This window comes from Phaseolus vulgaris, chromosome 5 (genome assembly GCF_000499845.2).
Source record: "Phaseolus vulgaris cultivar G19833 chromosome 5, P. vulgaris v2.0, whole genome shotgun sequence".
Classification (NCBI taxonomy): Eukaryota; Viridiplantae; Streptophyta; class Magnoliopsida; order Fabales; family Fabaceae; genus Phaseolus; species Phaseolus vulgaris.
In genome coordinates, this window is record NC_023755.2 from 39442553 (window position 1) to 39455526 (window position 12974).

General features: G+C 32.5%; 2 protein-coding genes and 1 pseudogene across 2 annotated transcripts; 1 reads left to right on the forward strand and 2 right to left on the reverse strand.

Annotated features, from left to right (window-relative positions):
• The first annotated feature begins 1382 nt into the window (after window positions 1–1382).
• Window positions 1383–2266, forward strand: LOC137834546 (early nodulin-like protein 7). Its single transcript, XM_068642573.1, has 2 exons — window positions 1383–1592; window positions 1858–2266. Exons 1-2 carry the CDS (start codon window positions 1403–1405, stop codon window positions 2235–2237), a joined length of 570 nt encoding a protein of 189 aa, XP_068498674.1. The 5' UTR covers window positions 1383–1402; the 3' UTR covers window positions 2238–2266.
• A 1157-nt stretch (window positions 2267–3423) lies between these two features.
• On the reverse strand, window positions 3424–6411 carry LOC137834547 (ankyrin repeat-containing protein At5g02620-like; annotated as a pseudogene).
• Window positions 6412–8738: 2327 nt separating this feature from the next.
• Window positions 8739–10736, reverse strand: LOC137834548 (tetraketide alpha-pyrone reductase 1). Its single transcript, XM_068642574.1, has 6 exons — window positions 10628–10736; window positions 10368–10537; window positions 10050–10238; window positions 9815–9977; window positions 9072–9264; window positions 8739–8970 (listed from the first exon to the last, which is right to left on the reverse strand). The coding sequence occupies exons 1-6, from the start codon at window positions 10734–10736 to the stop codon at window positions 8823–8825; spliced, it is 972 nt and encodes a 323-aa protein (XP_068498675.1). The 3' UTR covers window positions 8739–8822.
• Window positions 10737–12974: the final 2238 nt, after the last annotated feature.

The window sequence follows — 12974 nt, forward strand, 5'->3', positions numbered from 1 at the left end:
CTTTGGAACAGCTATGGTTTTGATTCAAGTTATGTGTATGAAAATAGAAAAGGAACATAGATAAAGTTATGTGTATGGAAATAGAAAATAAATTGCACGTGGGGGATGAGGAGTTGGGAGAAGAAGTGGAGAGAGTGGCGAGTTGGAGGAGAGTGTGAGAGAAAAAGGAGTATAGGAGAGAAATAACTTCCATTTTATTTTTGTCAACAACTCCTCTCACGTTATAATTCAATTCTTATTTTTCTTAAGAAAATTAAATAAATTATAATATTTAACAATGATAATAGTTCATTTTTTTTAATTTTATTAAAAATATGGAAATAAAATTTGTATTTTTTTAAAGTTAAAAAATTATAAATAACATGTTCTATACAACTTATTTATTGTTATAATTTAATTAATATAACATTTTTTTTAAATAGCAATACATTCACACTAAAGAATAACAATAAATACATGGGAATACAATAAGATTAAGTGGTTAAAAGGGCATAACACCAATTATGTTAGATTCCAACCAAAACAAATATCATGCCTTATTGTCATTCCATTTTCAATTTATATAGAGTGAACAATTTTTATTGAAGGATAGGGAGATGATAAATTTATATGTATTCTATCTAATATAGAATAATAATAAAAATAAAAAATATGAGTTTTAAAGTAATATAAATAAAAAAATATTATTTAAATATAATAAATATATGTCATCATGTATTTATTAATGTTTTGTCGTCTTTAGTGTAAAAATACATTGCTTTTACCAGATTACAGCAAAACATTACACTTTTTAACTTTACATGTGTATGTAATATAAATAAATTTTGATATTGGTTTTTTAACATATTTATTTTATTGTTATAAAAATATACGTACACGTAATCACAAAAACCTTTTGTTTTCATTAGAAACCATCCCTCTCTCTTTAGTCGTAAAGTTTCTACGACCACGACTTGTGTGATATTTTCCTATTTAAATATTTTTATGAATCCTACACAGTCAATTAGGTTTTGGTTATGAAAAGATAAACCAGTCCGAATCATTCCTTCAATAAAGAAGATGAAAAAAATACAGTAAAATGGTTATATATGAAAAATGAGATTAGGGTTTAAACTATCATGATTTTCACAGGAAAATTGATAGTAAAAAATGGCAATTTATTTGATTTAAAAAAGGAGAGATTTTGATATCACGTTACCTAGTTTCTCGACCTCATTCTACATTCAGCTGCATGAACGTGTAACCGCCATGCACACACGTTGTCATCACCAAAACTGCCCACTAAACCTTTTCTCACTCCATAGTTCATCTTTCTCTATATATACTCCTCTCTTCTATTTCAATTCGTTTACCACCATCCATTGCTTCTATACATTCTTCTGAGAAAAAGAAGATAACAACCATGGCATCCCTTTCAGTAGTCCTATGCACTTGTGTCATCATTTTCATGGCTGCCACACCCACTTGTGTTCAAGCTTCCATTCAATTCCATGTTGGTGGTAGCCTCGGTTGGCATGAACCTTCCCCCAACGATTCTGAATTTTATAGCCAATGGGCTGAAAGGAACAGGTTTCAAGTTGGTGATGCTCTTGGTAAGCTTGTTGAATCACTTTTCTATAGTGAATGCCATGCCTATTCAACTATATTGGTGTGGTATGTTTTCGATTAAAAACAAGTGGTTAGTGATAGGTTGAGTTGGTGATTCCTTGTGTTGTTGTGAAAGGTTGTTGTTATTTGGATTGTTCTGAGCTTTCTGTTTAAGATTGAGTTTTCTGTTATTGTAACACTTTGAAGTTTTAAGTGGTTATGTGAAAAATATGTGCTACATCATTAACTATAATGTTATTCTTTATGCAGTTTTCGAGTATGAGAATGACTCAGTTCTTAGCGTGGAGAAATTGGATTACATGAACTGTGACGCAAGTAACCCCATCACAGCTTTTGACAATGGTAAGAGCACTTTTAATCTTGACAGGTCTGGGAATTTCTACTTCATCAGTGGAAACAATGAACACTGCAAGAAAGGGCAAAGATTAGTTGTGGATGTGATTCACCCACATCCTCTCTTTTCATCTCCACCACCCATTTCCCTTCCACCCCAAGGCTTCCCACCAATGGCTCCTCCACCTTCTGATCAAACCTTAGAGGATTCAACAACATCAGCCTCAGTGATGCTTACTGCAGTTTCTATGTCTGTTTTGGTCACATTTGTTAGTGTCATGCTGTTAGCACCATGAATGTGTTGTAACTAGTTGTTTTGCTTTTGTTTGTTTCTAGAATGTTTAGGTTGTAGTCATTACAGTTAGAAATCTCTTTTTTCACTCTTCTATTCTAGTTACTGTAAGATCATTGTTGGTTTTAGTATTGTATTTGTGGACATTGCTTGAGTTTTTCTCATTCAAACTTCTCAGCATTCAAATTGAATTATTCATCTGCAAGAGTCTGATTTTTTTTCTTAATAAATGATTTTGATTGGACGTATATCATTGTTTTAATTTGTTATCTGAAACTAGAGCTAAATAATTCAACCTTCATGATCTGATAGTAAATGGTTTTGATGGGCATGAAGGGTTAAATTGCAGGACTTGAATAATTTATATAAAAATTGAATCTATTAATTTGTTCAATTTTTTAGAATTTTATTAAGCAGACCCATTAGCAATTTTTTTTTCTAATTTCAAAGTTTATATATTGTTAATCAACTTTATTTTTAACATTTTTTAAATATATGTTAATTTCATCCATGAATTAATAAAAATTATAAATTTTTATGACATTTTTATAGTTTGAAGAGTAAGATTTATAAAAATTTCTATCTGATGCGCATAATATTATCCAGCAATGCCCTGTTAATAAAAAAACAGACTTTTATTTAAGGAGAACAGTGGGGTTTCAAAACTTCGTATAAACTATTCAGTCTTCAGCACCAGTTCAATTTAATGGCTAAATTGGATTGTAGACATTTTCTAAATGAATGAAAATAAAAATTTCCTTTAATTGATTTATAAATTAGATAATTAAAAAATATTTTTTCAATTTACAAAAAGAAAACCATTGGCATTTGTGAAAAGTTGCATGAGAGAAGATAAGATGAAAAATATAACTGATTTTTGTTACTTGAATTACAAGTTATCATTTGTTTAAAAATTTCAACTTCCATATAGATATTTTATTGATAATCTCAATAAATCAAAGTATAGTGTTAGGTGCATTATTAGTTTTTCTTTGATAATAAAAGTATTTAACAATCATACCATGTTTTATTCACAAGTCTGTGTTTTCATTTGTTAAGAGGTAAATGTAAGTGGTAAGTTCAACACTCTTAACTGAAGACCTTTATTTGTACTCAAACACTTAACAAAGAATGTTAGGGACACAATCTTTCAAGAGAAAGATGGAATAAAAACAATTTCAGCATTTCCAATACTCTTACCCTCATTTCAGTTTTAGATTTTTCTTCTGTGATATTTTGGTTTGTGATGTAGTTTTAGAAGAATATTTATGGATATACATCAATAGAGTTACTGTACAAGGGTAGTGTACACACATTTTTACACAACATTCTCATCTTGGGAGCCAAATTAATCAGTATGAATGGTAACCCTTTGAATAAGAGCTCTCAATATCTGAATTTTGACTTTCCTTTCCATTGTCTGCAGCTACATCCACAACTTCCTTCCTATTCTTTTTCCACTTTGATTTTTTCAGCCAGTGCTTAACCAGCATCACACTGAGACCAATGAAGACTGTGCCCAGAGAGCCACCACACAGAGCAAGCAGCACAACAGATAGCCATAGCATCTCTGGACTGTGTGGCAAGATCACCCATATGGCTGCAACATAGCCAGTTGCCATAAATGCCACAGCCACCCACATTAGCTTGTGAGTGATTGTCAATAGTCTTGTGTGTGCCTTTCTTGTAAATGGAATGATACTAACAAGCACAATTACTATACATAGAGAGGTGAATAGTGCTATGTTGTTGCTTATTACAAAGACCTTGAAGGCTGTTCTTTTTCCCACAGTTGACTGACCTCTCACTGGCCCATCTTGGTTCACCCCACCAGGGGGGCTAATGCCAGCTGCAAAAGTTACAGTAGCAATCAAAACAGAAACTATTACAATGGTATTCCTGGCATTATTGCCTCTCTTTGCATCTCATAATGCTTCTTCCTGCTGTTCTGATAATAGCAAATTTGACTTAGATTTTCCACTTTTCTTTTGGTCTGATGCTTCTTCTGTTCCCCTGAATTTGTTGGGGAGAAGTCATATGGTTTATAGTTTCCATTCTCAATTATCTCACTCACTTGATGCTGGGAAGGTGATCTAGATTTGGAGCTTGTGCCAGCTTGTGCTGGACTTGCCCTATCATAATGAGTAACCAATTCATTTTGATTTGGCAGTTCCACTGGATTAGGTGTAAACCTCCATGACATAGAAAGACTAGACGCTACTGGAGACACAGAGTTAGTGCTGTCTGTTTCCAGCCAAAATGGTGAAAATTGGATGCTTCTTCTACCACCAGCTCTGATAAAAGTGGCTTGTAATTGCCTCTTTTCTGCACTGTCCTTAGCCTGATCTAGGATGTCAAGTGCTGTGATCCCTCCAGAGTTCATAGCATTAATATCCATCTTTGCCTTGTTGATCAAGAACTCTGCCATCTACAATTATCATAAAAGAAACTTTGAGCACAACTACACACATATGAAAGCTAGATTGGCTAGGATGTGCCATAATTGTTAGACGCATTTCTTTAATATGAACCGATGAAACTTCATTTTATGGATGCAGTTTTTCATCACAGAATCAACAATTAAAGGATATTGAAAGAGGCAGAGTACATGACATATTGATATACATATCATGAATAGATCTGTATGACATTACTACCTCACCTTGTAGCGTTTGCCTAAAACCGCAAGGTGTAAGACGGTGTTGCCATAACGATCTTGACAGTGCAATAGATAGGTACCATTGGAGACATGCACCAAGAATTCCAATGCATTTTGCCATCCATATCTCACAGCTAAATGAAGTACGGTCTCTTCCTCTCTAGTGATCCGGTTAAGCGATGCAGCAATGCTTGAGGCAAAATCTTGAAGGATAGAGACTCTTTCCCGTTCATCACTGCCAGGTGCAATGGTGTATATCCATCGTTGTTGAATAGTAAACTAAGAGTTGGATCACGTCTTAGAAGGATCCATGCAATCTCTGTGTGTCCCCTCTCACAAGCATGATGCAATGGCGAGTTCCCCTCTTCATCAATCACTCGAGCAAGATCTGACCACTTGTTCAACAACACTCTAACAACATCTGCCCAGAAAATTTAAAATTTCTCAGATGAACTGTCTAAAGTTGTTAGATCTCATCTTAAAGCATGCTGTAGGGTTATGGGTGGAGCCTCTTAGGGTTTAGGGTGGGTGTCAATAAATCGAAGATTACCGATAGCTTTTAAGTCTCATTTATTACGAAGTGGACTTTAAACCTAACTCAATCTCATAAAACCGGTTCATAGGATTGAGGTTTGCACCCACTTATATACAATGAGAGACTCTAATCTCTAGTCGATGTGGGATCTCCAACATCTTTGGCTTTCAGAGACTTTTTGTAGGGTGATGGGTCGAACCCATCGGTACTTATGAGCGTATCATTCCTGATCATGGTATTTACGGGAGACAAAAGGAAATTATGGTGATTGACAAATATGTGAGATCAGAGTTATCACAACACAACATTTTAGGAATAGAAACCACTATTATTGACTTGTCTGTTTGTCTGTATGCTATAGAAAGAAGACATATCTGGTAAAACACCAGCTAACTTTAAAATAGTTGTCAAACCAGGTATATATACATACCACATAGCAGGAACTGACTCAAAGGGTGTGAGAGTTTCCAACAAAAATAGATAAAAATTAAAAATCACGCAAAGTGGAGAAAAAGTATTTTTATATCTACCTGTGTGCCCTCTTGATGTAGCAATATGGATACAAGATTGATCAAACCCTCCTGCCTCTGGCCCCACCATCTCTGATAGATTGAGCAGGAGTATGACCATGTCAAGATGGCCATGGCTGCAAGCTAGAAAGCAAGCACTTTTTCCATTGAGATTAGGCTTACAAACAGCTGCAGAATTGGCATCTAACAGCAACTTTAAGACCCCAACATTCTCTTGTCTGCAAGCCTCATGAACTGGTGTGTCCAGGTTTTTATCCTCAGCAGAAACCATGTGAGGGCACAATCTCACAATATCAGATACTATTTCAGTGCAACCGTACCTTGAAGCAAGGTGTAAGGGAGTGCTCAAGGAATCAGCTGTTCTCTGCTGGAGAATTTCTGCATTCTCTTTAACAAGGCTTGAAAATGTGGTAATGTCATTGGTCATAACTGCATCATAAAACTTTGGATCCATATTCTTGAACTTGAAAGTCCTTGAGGAATAATAATCTAAGCAGAGAAAGGTTCTTATAATAAACTAATTGTAGAAAATGCTTGGAAATTTATTGTAGGGACAGAGCACATTGACTTATGAGGAATTGAGCGTGTGCTTTTGGATGTATTTGTGGAGAACTCACGTTTGAACATTTTCAAGGAAAAAAACTCTAGAACAAGCTCAAATCAACGTTGTTTACAAGTATTTTCCAAGAAGCTTCTGCGCGTGCATGAATAAAAACTTGGTTCGTTAGATTCTAGAAATTGTTTAGATTACATTTTTCACAATTAAATTGAATTTCATAATTTTTTTATCATAATAAGAATTGAATAATAGGAATAGTGGTTCAAGTCTTATACATATATTAAATATAATGATTAAAACAATAAAATAGTTGTTTTCATTTTTGACGTTCGTAAAGGTAATTAATTATCCAAACACTTAATATAATGCGTGAAGTAAAAAATATCAACAAATTAATGTTTTAATCATATTTAATTTATTTTTTAACTAAAAATATTATTATAAGATATTTTCAAGTAGTTACTTTCGATGTCAAATAATTTTTCCTAAAATAAATATTAGTCAATGATATAAAAATGAGTTAAAATAATTGGATACTATTATCAACCCTCTAAAAAGTCAAATACTTAGACCATCATTATTATTTTCTTTCCTTAATATACAATAGTTTTGAATGTCTCATTCGTGTGCAATGACAACTCAAAGGAGCTGATAACTACAGTGCACTCTTTTTTGGAAAAATCATAGTTTGACATCATATGACAAAATGATAAATTTAAAATTAAATAATATGAAAAAATATTAATATAATAATATTAAAAGTTATAATGTGATTTTGTATAAAAAATATAAATTGTCATGTATTATTACTATCATTTTTGTGCGGCCAATTTTGAAACAAAAGGAAAAGACTTTGTTCAAATCGAGAAAAGTAAAATATATATAATTGACAAATCATTATAATAATATAATAATATTTTAAATTAAAAAATAAATTAAATATGATTAAAATGTTAATTATTGCTAAATACATATTTATTAGTATATATGATCTCAAATTACCATCCAAAACAAAGATAAGTTTATATCCTCACAACACACTCTACTATTCAATATGATAGTGTCATCACATATATTTTTTTCAAGAATCAACTAATTTTGCCTTATTCCATATATAAACTTAGATTAAACTTTATTTTTAATATGTACTATTCTCACACACGTCCTTTAATAATTAGTGTGGATCTGGTTTCCAGTTTTTTTACAAGACAATTATAAAAGTCAATAATCAAAATTTGATGATTGGAGTGTTAATTGCTATAATCAGTGAGTATATTTATCTTAAATAGAGTGTATATTTATAATATCATCATAAATCTTTAATTTTAAATTTAAAATAGAACAAATTATTAGGTTAATCTCAACTTTAAAATAATATATGTAATCATATTATATTGGGTTCCTCTCTTAAACCTGTTGGAGATCCCACATCAACTAGAGATTAGAGCCGGTTTTATGGGGTTGAGTTAGGCTTAAAGCCCACTTCTTAACATGGTATCAGAGTCATTTCTAGTCTATCCTAGCGAGTATTTGTTGGGTTTATCAAGACCACCCGCTATCGGGCCGTTATCTAAGTTAGGCTTAAAGCTCCCTTCTTAACAAAACCGTATCAGTAGAGTTCCTCTAGGCTATTATAACATCTACATTTCACTTTCTTAACAAATAATATATTTTAGTGTAAAATGAGAATTTCAGAGTTTTTTTTTTTCTCGGGTACTGATTCTTTATATGATTAATAACTAGTTTTTGAGTGTCTATTATTATCTATATGGCCTTAGAAAATTATATATAAAATTACTAAAAAACCGATAGTAAAACTGCTTAAAACTTTATTTATCTCTTGATATACTGAAATTAATATTTTAAAATTATTTTTTTACACAGCATGGAAATATATAAAATATAATTTAGAGACACTTTCATAATTATTCGTCATTTACAAGAGATTTATTTATATTGAAAAAAATGTAAAAATCTATGTTTTATTAAACTTTTGTGGCTGAGTGTTTTTAGAATATGGATGATACATGTTCACAAAATATTTTATAAGCAATTTTATATAGTGTTTGGATTTCCTAGAAACAATATCACACAATAACATTGATAAGGAGAAAGATTAATGTCAAAGTTTAAGTGGGGATTTGTTTACTAACATGAGTGTTTTTTTATGGTACTTTGAATATTATAAACATCACAATAAATATAGATCTTTTGACGTGATATTTACTATAAACTTAACCATTGTTATTGATAATTTAGCTTAATATTACACTTCCAATAAACTTTTAAGTTCATCAAATGGCATCTTAGTATTCAGGAATTGTGAGATGACCTTGCTTAGCAAGAGATGCAATGCAATCATCAAACATTTCTTCAATGCTCTTAAATTTAAACCCTAGACTCTTCAGTTTTTGAGTGTTTAGTTGGTATTGTGCTCTATCTACTTTCTCGAACCTGAAAATCACAAAAGACAATATTCAATTTACTTATCACTGTCCTTTTCTTTTATATAAAACAATAGTTTTGAAGATATATCATTTGATTAATTAACAAACCTTGGGGAGATGGAGAGAGTAGGATAACGGTTGGCTAGCAATGCAGCTAAATCATCTTCATTCATTACTACAGAGCTGCAAAGGTATCTGCCATGGGATCCTTCATCTTCATAAACAAGGATTTGGCAAAGGGCAACATCATCTATATGAACATATCCCATCCTTCCAAGCAGTTGGAATCTCTTAGTTTCCCCTGTTAAATCAATTACAATAACCAGTTATTACTCCAACAAAAATCTACCAACTCACGGGTAAAATTTGTATGGAGTCTCTGTTATGTGTAGTTAGGGTTGAAAACCGTTGATCTTTTAATTCCCATTCCCATTTCTTGTTGTTTAACCTGTGTAATGCACCTAATTCTGTTAATTTGGTATTGAAAAATGTCTGGATTTCGGTGGTTAGGGAAATCTGGTGTGTTAGAAATAATGTCATCTTTAAAGGTGGAATGGATTCATAGACTTTCTCATTGACTCGATTAAAGGTTTAGTCTAGGATTTCCTCTAAAACTTTATTTTGTTTTTTTCTTATTCAGATCGGTGTCTAGAACGGTTTACTTAAATTCGATTTAGATTTGGTTCAAACTTGTTGATTTTCTTGTTTTAAGGATTCTTACTTTAGAGTAGTTTGGTTGGTGTTAGAGTAGTTTAGTTAGTATTCTCTTGATTGATTGTATAGGATTGATTCAGTACTAAAATGATCCATATTTATTTATTTGGATAAAAAGAATGTGCAAACACTTGTACCTTTGAGCAACCCTAGCACATCAGATGCAGTAGAACATAAACTTGGTGGCAAACTGGGTCCAATGATGAATGATGGTAGAACTGTCACCAAATCAATCCCATTCTCTCTGCAGAATTCCCATGCTGCTCTTTCTGCCTCGATCTTTGACATCGCATACCATGCCTTCAATATATGCTAAATTTAGAGCTGATCCACCTTTTCATTTGAACCCTAAAAACATAAATGCTTATATACCTGAAGTTTCTCGCAAAATTCCAAGGAGCTCCAAGATGATTCATCCAGTGGTATGTTTGGATCAAAATCATCTCTTATCCTAAGAGTGGAAGATGAAGAGGTTAACACCACACGACCAAGAGCTGCGTTCTTTCGACATGATCGCAACACATTAAGAGTGCCTTTCACTGCTGGTTCCAAGATTTGAGTCTGTTTTTCGACAACCATGTTAAAATACTCCATGCTACTACGTACCATGGTACTAGCAAACAATTAAAAACCTATATTTTTGCTACCATGTTCGATGTATGTCACATATACCATGATGTATATATATACCTTAGGATCAGATATAATGCTGAGTACAGGAGAAGCGACATGGAAGACTCCTTTGCATCCCATGATTGCGTTGTCGAAGCTTCCCTCTTCCATCAAATCAGCTTGGACTAGTTGGAGTCTCTCAGTTGCTCCCTCTAGACTCCATAAGTATTCGTACTTCTTCTGCTTCCCTGCATGTATGCCACCACCATATACGAACAATATACATAAATGCTTATGAACATTTTTCTGAAATATGGAGGAGAAGGTAAGAGAGAAACCTAAATCTCTGACTGTTCCAGTGACATGATAGCCAGAGGAAAGAAGTCGCTTAATGAGCCAAGAAGCGAGAAAGCCTGAAGCCCCAGTGACACATACTTTGTGTTCCATATCACAAGCGAAGCTCATGGATCGTGCCCTTCTCCATGCCTCTATATGAAGCCTCCTCCTCAGTCCTCACAAGGATAAGATGATCAATCTAATTATCTAGCTTTCTTTCAACTCAGTCTCCAATGAAGGATGCATGACCTACCTTATTCGTGATCTGGTGAACTTACATGCTTATTACCTTTCATTGTTTAATTTTAACCATCATGGAAATGGAATCTGGACACACACACACATATATATATATATATATATATATAACATTATAACTTCCAGTTTTGCATATTTATGAATGTCTTTTTACAAGTTGGGAGCACCGAAAAGACTTTTTTTTTCTTCCTTAAATATCACTAATTCCACACAATATATCACATAAATGTTCCAATTTATTTGCATTGTATTACAAAATACTCCGATTTAAATGCATGATATATATTCAGATTTTATGAAAAGATAATGTTCTTGCCAACTCGAGATAGGTCAGAATCTGGATGAGCTCCCTTCAAGTGATTCAACCTTCTTCGAAAAATGAGAGGGGCTCCTCCTGCGATGACACTCCAACGCTCAAGTCAGTAAGAATATAAATATAATGAATATAATATGAAATAGAAGTTGAGAGTACTCCCTCTGTTGTTTATTAGATGATGATGCTCTTACTGACTTGAGCGTCAGAATGTTATCAAAAGAGGAGCCCTCATTTCCTTAAGATTGGATCATCAGAGCTTGAAAGAAGACTAATTACATATCTTATTTTTAAAATGACAAATGTTTGTTTTAATATATAGAAAAAACTTATATTTAAAACAAGTAATTCTGATGCAGTTATAATTGACTATATTTTAAATATTTAATATATGAACTCATTTCACTTCTTAACTGATTTTTTTTTTTCAGAAGTTACTTAAAGTAGCATTTGAATTTTCAACTACCGAAGTGTTTCTTTTTTTCATCTGCAGCACTTAATAAATTTTTGTTGTTGCCTTATTTAATGTTTTACACTATACTATTTATTGTAAAGATTTAATGAATTATTTCAACGTTAAACAAAAACTATAAGAGTTGTATAAACAATATAAAAGTTAAAAATCAACTAAGAAACTTAAAATTACAATTACCTAAAATATACTTTTTTTTATAAAATAAGGGATCATTTAAGTATGTTTAATAAATCGTTTTATAATTATTTAATTAACTTAGTAATTATCAAATCCAATAAATTAACTTTCTGATAAAAAAGAATAACAAAATTAGCTTTTTATCTTCACTATCTCATGGGACAAGTTTTGCAGAAACTAAAACATGATGATTGAATAACTGAGTGCTCAACAATGTAGTTACCATTCTGATTTCAATCTTAAGAAGATCCATATACGAGTAGAAGGAACTATTCCTCCACTCTACAGACTATAAGAGTGGTTCATGAGTTACCTCTTTACTTAACTTATGTAAGGTTAAAGAGTATTTCCAAATTTTGGGGTGAACAACGTTATGAGATTGTGTAATTCTGACAGATCAAAAAACCTTGCTGCTGGATATATTAATGATTGTATAACTTCTTTGCATTTATCAGAACAATCTCTACCGCAAAAGATTAAAATATTGTCATGAATAATTACGGCTAATGCGTTCAAGAGAATAAACTGTCAACAGTGACCGAGATATGGACATCCCAGTTAGATCAAAGGGAGTGGAAGAATCAATGAAGAGCAAAAGGAAAAGAATCTTTGATTGCATGCATAGAAAATAATACCTCTGCTTACAAAGGTCTCGAACATGACTCAATAGGCAATTGGCAAACTCTCCAACGAGTTCATAGCAAAACAACATATTTTGTTCGAGGAGAAGCCCTTCAGCCTGCTTCTAGGGTAAGTGTTAGACAACCAAGTTGACTAGTAAGTATAACGCATATACTCAGTTGTTACAAATGGTGTACACAATATACAGAAACATGCATAAAATTGAAACAAATGAATGCAAGTGTAGCTGAGTAGGTTAAATGAGAGTGAGCACTGTGATGAAGCGTGAAGGGAAAATTACACTTCCATATGCATTCTAATCAAGGCCATAGCTAAGAAGGTCGATGATGTCTTTCTTGAGAAATTTCTGCACCACTTTCATTTTCTTCCTTATCGTCTCTAACCTCTTATTTATGAATTTCAATCGTGATTTGTTGTTTTCAAATTTAATTTCATTGTTATTAGTTTAAGAAAAAAAATTCCAAAACGAGTAAGAGATAAAAAA

Bases quoted from the DNA above. Each gene is read 5' to 3' on its own strand.
- LOC137834546 (XM_068642573.1), top strand. From the start codon at position 1,403: ATGGCATCCCTTTCAGTAGTCCTATGCACTTGTGTCATCATTTTCATG. The intron at 1,593-1,857 runs GTAAGCTTGTTG...TTCTTTATGCAG, and splicing joins TCAAGTTGGTGATGCTCTTG to TTTTCGAGTATGAGAATGAC.
- LOC137834548 (XM_068642574.1), bottom strand. From the start codon at position 10,736: ATGGAACACAAAGTATGTGTCACTGGGGCTTCAGGCTTTCTCGCTTCT. The intron at 9,978-10,049 runs GTATATAAGCAT...CATATATTGAAG, and splicing joins AATTTTGCGAGAAACTTCAG to GCATGGTATGCGATGTCAAA. The intron at 9,265-9,814 runs GTACAAGTGTTT...TTGATTTAACAG, and splicing joins TGTGCTAGGGTTGCTCAAAG to GGGAAACTAAGAGATTCCAA.